The sequence below is a fragment of the Neospora caninum genome, chromosome X (assembly GCF_000208865.1).
Source record: "Neospora caninum Liverpool complete genome, chromosome X".
Lineage (NCBI taxonomy): Eukaryota > Apicomplexa > Conoidasida > Eucoccidiorida > Sarcocystidae > Neospora > Neospora caninum.
This window is the reverse complement of record NC_018396.1, coordinates 5,280,713-5,289,723: the sequence shown is the minus strand read 5'-3', so window position 1 is coordinate 5,289,723 and position 9,011 is coordinate 5,280,713. Positions and strand designations below refer to the sequence as shown.

General features: G+C 50.0%; 2 protein-coding genes across 2 annotated transcripts; both read left to right on the top strand.

Moving 5' to 3' along the window:
- Positions 1–1,931: 1,931 nt before the first annotated feature.
- On the top strand, positions 1,932–3,089 carry NCLIV_050960 (conserved hypothetical protein; the record flags this gene model as incomplete). The annotated part of the gene is made up of 1 exon (XM_003884650.1): positions 1,932–3,089. One exon carries the CDS (start codon positions 1,932–1,934, stop codon positions 3,087–3,089), a length of 1,158 nt encoding a protein of 385 aa, XP_003884699.1.
- Positions 3,090–4,952: 1,863 nt separating this feature from the next.
- NCLIV_050950 (conserved hypothetical protein) lies at positions 4,953–5,750 on the top strand (the record flags this gene model as incomplete). Its single annotated transcript, XM_003884649.1, has 1 exon — positions 4,953–5,750. One exon carries the CDS (start codon positions 4,953–4,955, stop codon positions 5,748–5,750), a length of 798 nt encoding a protein of 265 aa, XP_003884698.1.
- Positions 5,751–9,011: the final 3,261 nt, after the last annotated feature.

Below are 9,011 nucleotides of genomic sequence, written 5' to 3'. Positions count from 1 at the left end.
CAGTTTCTCAAAATACCGAAAATGATGGTCCATGAGGTACGCTGTTCTTTGAAAGCCTATATCATGCTGCTACAGCGTGGTCGGAACGCTGGACGACATGCTGAACCCCGACACTCCGGGCGGGTCCGTATCGCCGTTCGTGAGGGCTGGTCCGAGTCTTCACATGTCGTCGATCTAAAACCCCAAGGACTACAGCGAAAACCTGTCACAGCGCAGACGGAGTTCGCCTACAGAGCCCGCCTTCAAATTTGGCGCTTGAGAACGGCCAAAATAACATTTTCTAACGTCTACTTGCAGCATGCTGCACCATGGTTACCATACTCGTCTTCCACAACGTAACAGCGACCAAACGTACTATCACGTTTTAGCAGCTCCAATTATACATTCTCATCGCCAGTAACGAAGCTTGCATAGTTTACGGAGGTCCTTTGTCTCCCATGTGGGTCTACACAAAATCCGTATTGTAGGCACCCCCTGGAAGCGTATACGTTGCTAAATACAGTACTATAGGTAGATCCTTACTCCGGAGCCCCTTAAAAATGTCATGGCTGTGAGGCAGCATTCACTCTCATGTGTTCTCGCAGTGACCTAAAGGTAGCACACAACGGTCGCGATTCAACCCCTGTCCAAGAGTCAAGCAAAGAAGAGTCTAGCATGGAGCACGCGTGAACAATTTCTGGGTTCAGCCCCTTTATCGAGGTGGCAACCTCTTCGCAGCCGCTGCCATTCGAAAGGGATCTTAAATGCGAATTCGTGGGATTGTATCCAGGCAGTGGTTTCCTGACCACTGGGAACTCCATTTTCCCTCCGTCTATTTGTTTGTCATGGTATAAAGTGTGACTCGGGCGACTGCCATTTGGGTCAGTAGAGAGAAGAGAATTTTTCACCGCCGTCCGTGAGGTGTTGCCCTGTTCAAGTAGTCAGAAGTTTGTAGCATCCGAAGCTGACAAGAACGAATTCAACACCTCATGGCGTCTCCACTTCCTCAAACTGAAAGAAAAATTCCCGATAATCAGACTCCCCCTTGCTGCTACTCAGGAGAGCACGTTAGATGGACCACCCACTCGTCACAAGTGATCGATGATGGGCGTCTGCATGCCTTAAGAGCGGCGGTATTCCGTGCCAACACAGGCGATGATGGCAATGCGTCCATATTCCAGCGTTCTTGGAACATATCTACTTGTAACGTGCTTGTAAGCCAGTGGACTGCACCTGAAACTATGGTTTTGGGACGAGTCTCTATTCGGTGGCTGAATCACTACAAACTACGAGAATTAGGGTTGTGTGGAATCGCTCACAGCAGTTTGCATCCGTTACGTCTGCTCCCCCACCTGCAGTCGCAACACCGCTGCTCGGAAACTTCCAAACAACGAGATACCAATCCTTCTGCAGCAAATTCCAGGTTGTCACCAGCATAAGGCTTTCTATCCAGATGGGCTTTACCACCGCGTAGCTGCGAGAGGGGGGCGTTTTTGTCCCCCAGGGCCCATAAATTTTTTTGGCGCTGGGAGTGCAAACAGTATCAGCAAATGGAGCAAGGGCGGTGAATGTCCTCACTTGTCAGGGCAGCTTTATCTGGCTTGTGGACGAGGTGCGACAAAGACGTTTTTGTCTGCTCCTGTCGCTCCCCGGGCAGCATATTTTTGGGCGCCGTCGGCGAGGGCTCGGAAAGCAAAAAGCGGTCGTGGCCCTGTATTTCTCTCTCCTGTCCCATGTTTTCGACAACCGGTGGCGTACGGGGAACTGGTGGTGTTCAGGACGAAGTTTCACGATGGTCACAACAATCAATCCTACTCCTCTTATCCCTCTGCCTCCTCAGTCGCCATTAGCCAGAACGAGGCTAGGAACTGTGTACTATTGTGGAAGAGCTCGAACTCTTGCAGCAGGCAAGTTCTCGCAAGTGCAGTTCTTCGGTTTGTATTTTGTCCAAGATGAAGGCCGTCGTAGCTCTTTCTCTCTTTTCGCTCACTCTGGCTCTCCCGGCGGTGACGCTGTCCGAGGAAATTAGCAGCGAAATGATCGACAGCGCCGAGATGCTCGAACTGGAGGATGTGTCTGTTCAGGAAACCCAGGATCTGTCAGAAGAATCTAGCACCGCTCCCATGCGTTTTCTCGAAGAAGATAGCACCGACGGTGGTATTTTCCTTATTCCTGAGACCGCTTCCCCCATCCGCGTCCTTGGCAAGAAAAACCGAGCAGTTTACGTCGCCTCCCCCAAGAAATATGTTGCTCCTCCAGTTCAAAAGAAGACCCCAGCAGTCCATACAAAGTACACAGCTCCCGCTCCGGCCAAGAAAATGCACGCGCCTACCAAGAAGGCCCCAGTTGTTATGTCTTCCAAGTATGCGCCGGCCACCGTCTCGAAGAAGTACTCGCACGTTGCCCCGTCAAAGAAATCGCGCCGCCTGGCACCTGTCCCAGAGCAGGTGTCCGAAGAAGAATCGACTGCAACCTCCATCTCTGACAACGAGGTCGACGATGAGGAACGTGAGCTGAAGAAGAGAAGTGGCTACTATGTGGCGTACTCCCCAGTCGTTGCCACTCCTTACTGCACCGCCGGCTCGTCCTGCGCTCGATACCTCGCTGAAGAGGAAGACGTGAACGAGGAGACAATGAACGACGCAGAGGAGGCAGTGTATGAGCAAAGCGCTGAAGAACGCTCCTTAGGAAAGAAGAACCGGGCGGTCTACGTGGCCCCCGCCCCGAAGAAGTACGTGGCGCCCGCTCCGCAAAAGAAGGTCGCCACTCCGGTGTACCGTGCCGCACCTCTCCACAAGAAGGCCGCCGCGCCTGTTGTTCAGAAGAAGGCCACTGCGCCTGTTGTTCAGAAGAAGGCCGCTGCTTTCCCGTCGAAGAAGTATCATCAAGCTGTCACAACATCCAAGTACACTCCCATGACTACTCTCAGCAAGAAACGTCGCCTGGCAGCTCAGGAAGATGTTACTGTTGAGGAGGAGTCAACTGCGACTGAAGCTGAGGTTGAGGAAGAGGAGCGTGACCTGAAGAAACGCGGAACATACTACTACCCGGTTGCTGCGTACCCTGTTGTCGCCACCCCGTACTGCAGCACTGGTGGCGCTTGCTACTGAGCTGCATGGAGGTGGAGTCTTGATTTCTTCTTTCATATTCGTCGTGTTTAGATACATACTACTGCAGCAATCAGCAACATCGTGACATGTGCTTTGAATTTCATGCATTTGTAACATTCCATGCCTGCCCCCAACAGACTCTGTAATGCGTGCGACACACTTCCTTCGCCACCCTCCGGGCAAGAATAGACTACTGCCTTCCCTGGAGCGGAACCTAGTGCTTGCCACAGCTCGAGAAACCGCACCGGAATGTACAAATCTCGACATTGCCCTTAATTATATACGGTACATGCCTCGCTCGAATCTTCCGAATACAAAACTAATCTGATGGATAGCCTATGACTGAGTCTATGACTCAGGGAAAACAAAGGTCCATCAGGCAATCACCTGTCGATGTTGTCCGCATCACTATTAAGAACATGAGTCACGATACGATCCGTCCTCAGTCCCCTGATCAAAACGGCAAGAGACAATTACCGAGGCCACAGACAAATTATTTGATCCACATCATCTCGGGGTCTCCAGAAGCAACGTGGACGGACCTGTGTTTCGTTTCATATCGATGCCTTGGGTCTGTGCAAGTTCGTTTTGCACCATGCGCCCTTTGTAACGAAGGATGTTTGCCTTATCGGGTGATCAGGATCCTCCGTGTTAAAAACGATGAGGAACGAAGTAGTCACTTCATACCGTTAGTCTTTCGAATCGCGTGCATATGCAGAGGAACTTGTTGACACCCTTCGAAATGATGCCCAGCCGGCAACAGCAGTTTTCGTAACCTGACAAATGGCGTGGTAAGATGGACAATCGCCCCCATGTCTAGAGTAATTGTTCCTCTATATATTCTAGTGACGGAGCAAAACAACCACAATTTAATGCAACAGTGGCATGTGGCAAGGTCATTCGGGAACTGAATTTGTTGTTCATTTAAACGTTTTTCTAGAGTCGCGTGTCCCTTATTTCGTGGAGCAACACAGTGGATCTTTCAACGCAGCAGGCTGCAGTGTCACAAGTCTGAGGCCGCTGCGATCAATACTGGCTCGGCGTCCTGCATTTGAGGGTAAGCCGGAGTTGTAGGACAATTTCTGGAGCGATTGATTAAGTCTAGAATTTCAGTTTGTTGAGATGTCGTTACATTTCGAGGCTCCTGCTCTCCTACCGAATGTGAACAGTACTGTGTGGAGAAAATTTTGTGCACCATTTTCCAACGGCGAATTCGTTGCTGAAAGTGTTTTTCGTAATTGAGGGATTTAATCCCTAGTGTGCAACTGGATGGTTGCACAGAATGTTCTTTCTCATAGAGGAACAACCGGCGCTTCGGCCGCGGAGAACTGCTCTCAGTAGGTGGGGTGAGTGTTTCGCTTCCGACTCGAAGGAGGGTGACAGTTCATTTTCCCCAGTTGCAAGTGTCTCCGTTGGCGTGACATTTTACACGGCAAGTGCCCACAAACACAGGTCGGTAGCTCCACACGTGCATATTTCCTTGACAAAAATCTTGCTTCCGCCATCTCTCTATGCCTTCACATTCGATAGGAATTTTTGGCTGGCAGCTGGGGCCGGCAAGGACAAGGATCACGATTCAGGGCTGCCGCCGAGAAAAACTGTCGCATGTCAGTGTAGCACCGAGACGCTTCACGGATTGACCGTTGCCTCACAGGGTCCTCCCCCTTTGTGGACACACTGCTTCCCTCCAGACAACAGAACGTCAATACCTTGCAGTGAATCCAACCGTACAAATCATTCTTTTCTTTTCACTTCAGTGCCTCGCTCATTTCACTCAGTTTCAGCGCAGTCTTCACTTCTATTTTCTTCTGTACTAGTGGGCAACAGGTACTATTGCTATTTTGGACTCCGTCGTTATTCAAGATGAAGCTGCTACCTGCTTTGGTTGTCTCCGCAGGGAGTCTCCTGCCCTTCGTTGCAGGCACTTCTGTTCCTGAAGATGGCGAAATTTTGTACAGTGCCCCTGTTCGTCACGTGCAGGAGATGACGTACGACTCGGAGGAAGCGGACGTCCAGTCATACGTTCAAGAAGACCCTGCTGAGTATGGGGTGGAGGCAAGCCTTCGCATTCTGGAAGAAGTCCCGGTTGACGAGTCTTTCGAAGGAGCTGAGGAGCGCTCCCTCGGAAAGAAGAAGCAGGAGCCCGTGGTCGTTGCAGTGCCGGCGAAGAAGGTTGCTCCAGTGAAGAAGCCTGTTGTCGAGACAAAGTACATGGCTCCAGTCGCCGAGAGTAAGTACGCTGCACCGTCCAAGAAAGGGCGCCTCCTTGCTGCTATCTCCGGCCGCAGGCAGACTGAAAATGACTCTGTTTCCTCCCAGTCTGTTGACTCCGTTGTCGACACAACCATGACCCACTCTGAGGAGTCTGTCATGGCTCAGAGTGAAGAAGATATCACATTGCCGCAATCCGCTGAAGATTCTTTGTCCGCCCAACCAGTTGAGACCGTCGAAGAGACAGCCGAGATCCAGGGGGTCCAAGCCTCCGAGGTCGAGACAGAAGAGGAACGCGAACTGAAGAAACACGCAACTACATACGTTGTGCCTGTTGCTCCAGTAGTTCAGAAGGCTCCAATGTGTGCGGCTGGCAAATCGTGTTCCTCCTATCATTCTGGTTGCGTGGGGAATGCCTGCACCCGTTATATGCAAGAGTCTGCAGAGTGATTCCAACCGAAGTTTGTGGATAGTGTTCGAACGCGTCCCGAAGGGGAGACGACCGTGTTGTTCAGGTCAGTGCGCAAGTGCTTTGAATTTGCCTGCCACTCGATGAGAAGGTTCCTGTGACGACGATAACCAAACTTCACTGAACCCATGAAGGTGTGATCAACATTAGCTCCGAGTGAGGCCTAGCATCATACCAGCACAAACGTAAAGGACTAAATCTGTCTGTCCTTGACGTTGCTGTCGATTGACTCGAGACCGGCTATACAGCGCAGTGTGCAATTTTATTTGGCAGCGCATCTACTGTTTGCAATTACGCTTGCTTGGCATCTCAAGAAAAACAGCTCGTCAGAGAAATGCGGCTTCCCCAGGGAATTTGTTTGATCGTGACAATAGTGGGTAGGCGCCGTGTACTCGCCTGAAGAGGAGCAGAAATGGAAGCCGAACAGTATGAGACTCTGCTGCCAGTGACCGCTGCCCACGGATGATTGAGTGCATCAACCCTAAAAGCACGAACCGTTAATGGTAGCCCGTCGCTTGTATCGTGACACTAACTATCGCAACGGAATCTGCTGAGTGGACACGGAGCTGTACATTGGCTTCAGTCCAATAGGGCTTTTAAAGCACGGGGCGTATCTCCGAACAAGTTGGCAGTCTCCGTGCAAAGAGGAATGGGCTTGCTTTTGAATTCCTTATCCTTAGGTTACGCAATCGTCGTAATACGTTTACGGATCGGATAGTTGTTGGCCTGGCGCATGTTTAGTAACTGGAGGAACGCTTTTACGCCTGGTATGTATGGATAATACTCGACTCGTCGATAGTTTAACCGCGTTTCTGGTACTTTGAGATCATACTAACGCCGAGAAAGGAAGTGTATTTCAAAGAAAAGGGATTCAGCCGGGAAGTTAGCGTCTAAGATATATAACCGAGTAGGCAACATAAAATGTAATACAAAGAATCGTTTTAATGTTACATCAGATACGTAGTATCCTCCAATTAGCCAAGGTACCAAATATGGTATTGGGTAAAGCAATAAGGCATCAGTTTCTGTTGGTGTGTTCGGGTACACTCCATCGTTCGTTCCTAGGAAACTGCAGGCACGGTGGAATCCTAGAGGTGAAAGTAATTTTACCTTTCACCAGCCACCGTCCTTTTACAGACTTACCTCGGGTGAAGCGTTCAGAAAGGCAAACGTGCTCTGAAGCGCCGCCAATCGGACTGGGACCTCGTATCTCCAGCAACGTAAGTGGCACGGCTGGAGCAGAAAAAGAAAAATCCACTGAAATCCGGAACCGACGTCCAACTGTGTTCTTCACAGTTCCCCTCGTTACTGAAACCACACTGCCACGGTGGTGTTGGCCATTACTCGGATCTGTAGTTACCGACCAGCTCTTCCGAGACTGCATGACTCCCTACGCTCCGCGTTGTTGCATGTGGTGAACCTTACAGCGTAAGAATTCTCGTCGACATTTCGTTTTCTTCGCAACCACACTATGTCCAACCGAACGGCCATAACAAGTCTTCCGGCTGAAAAAAAACATTTGAGAAGCAAATGATGCCTCTGTTCTCGCTCCGTGAGGACCGCTTATACAAAATGCGTCAGCGCAGCAAGTGCGGAGCCACTAAGGGTCGTTATTCTTTTCTCTTTCAAACCTGCAGCGAACACATCGTATGTCAATTCCACGATTGGAGCACAGCCTAGACGTTCGCCTCCAAAAAGTTTCCGGGACGTCTGCTAGTACTCGTTTCCGTGGCTGGCAAAGTAAGAACATCTTTCAGTTTCTCTAGATCATGCACGCTAGCTTGTCCTGCGCTCACGGTACATAACGCTCACCTATCTGCCCCGAGAAGAGGCAGCATCGAAAACAACCTCATATGTAGTTGTTTTAGCCAGCAAATGTCTTCACGATAAAGTTCGAAAAGAAAACCCCTAACTAATTAGTGCAATGCTGGAAAAGTGGCTCCATGAGTCCTACGGACTAGGGCTTTCCTGCTGAATTGACTTGCCAGTCTGCCGCAACGGGGCTCCAACACATCGCCCCGCTGCGCACTTTGTAATGCAGCGTCTATTGTTCTCCCCCGTAGTCACTCTCGCTGTGAGGTTTGGGATGTTCCAGGCTTCCTGATTTTGCCCGAGCTGAACACTTTGGCTCTGCGCTGCGGCCTGCAAAAAACAAGCTGTAACGAGGATCTGTGTGCTAGCATATAAGACCAAAGTTTTTGATTGTCCAGATTCTTTATTCATTAGTCTCTTCTTCGCTTTGGCTTCTTGTTAAAAACAACAGCGCTTTTCATGGTTTTTCACCAATTATTTTCTACTACACTGACCACTATAGGAAATTGTACTTCCCTTTCTTTCCTGCCAAAAACAGCACAAACGAGTTTTTGATGGCGAGCACAATGTTCAATCAAACGAATCACGGAAGAGTCTGTGTGCCCTCTTCACGAATTTTTGTTTGTGGCACCATTATGGCATTTGCCTGCAGCTATGAATGCTCAATTTGATGCCAGACGAATATTTTGTGAAAGGATACCCTCTCGTTTTTATCGCACGTGTATTTTGTCCAGTGTCTCGAGCATAGCGTGCTACACATGAGTGAAAGTTTCCGTACAGTCGGTGACCTGGCATCAGAGGTTGATAGCAGGATTCGAGCGCAAAACCGAATGATCGTTGTCGGTTCCGTCCTTCTGGGCAAAACAACACCAGCTCGTTTCCCGTGAATGCAACGGTTCAGTGTCCATTCGTTGTCTGATGGACCAAATTACATTCTACCAAGACGAGCGAGCCCCCAATGTGATGTTTCGTACCCTTGGTTCTCGAGTGGAGTTGCGCTTGAAAACAAAAACGGACTGCAGCCGACGGCGGACGGGTTCCGTCCGATCGGATGGTATGAATCGCTGAGCTACCTGATTTCCGCACAGGTGGGACCCCTTTTCTTTGGACGACCGATACAGTTCAATCGAAGTGAACAATTAATTGCTGTCGCAACCCACTCTGAAGAGCAGGCTCAGATACCGTTCTGTTTGTGACTGCTTCTGGTGTTTGCTGACCTTACCCAAACAGTCTCCGCCAGATTTTCTTTTCACGATCCTACCGAAATTCTCCTCCCTGCTTTTGATAGACTTCCTCTTCAAAGCTCTTCGTGCGTTGCCGTTTTCTAGTGTCTGTCAGTGACCTCCGAGAATCAAGACTCCGGCTCACTTGAATCCTCTCACATTCTTCAGCCGGATGCAACCTCGTTACAGGTCCTCACACGCGAGAAG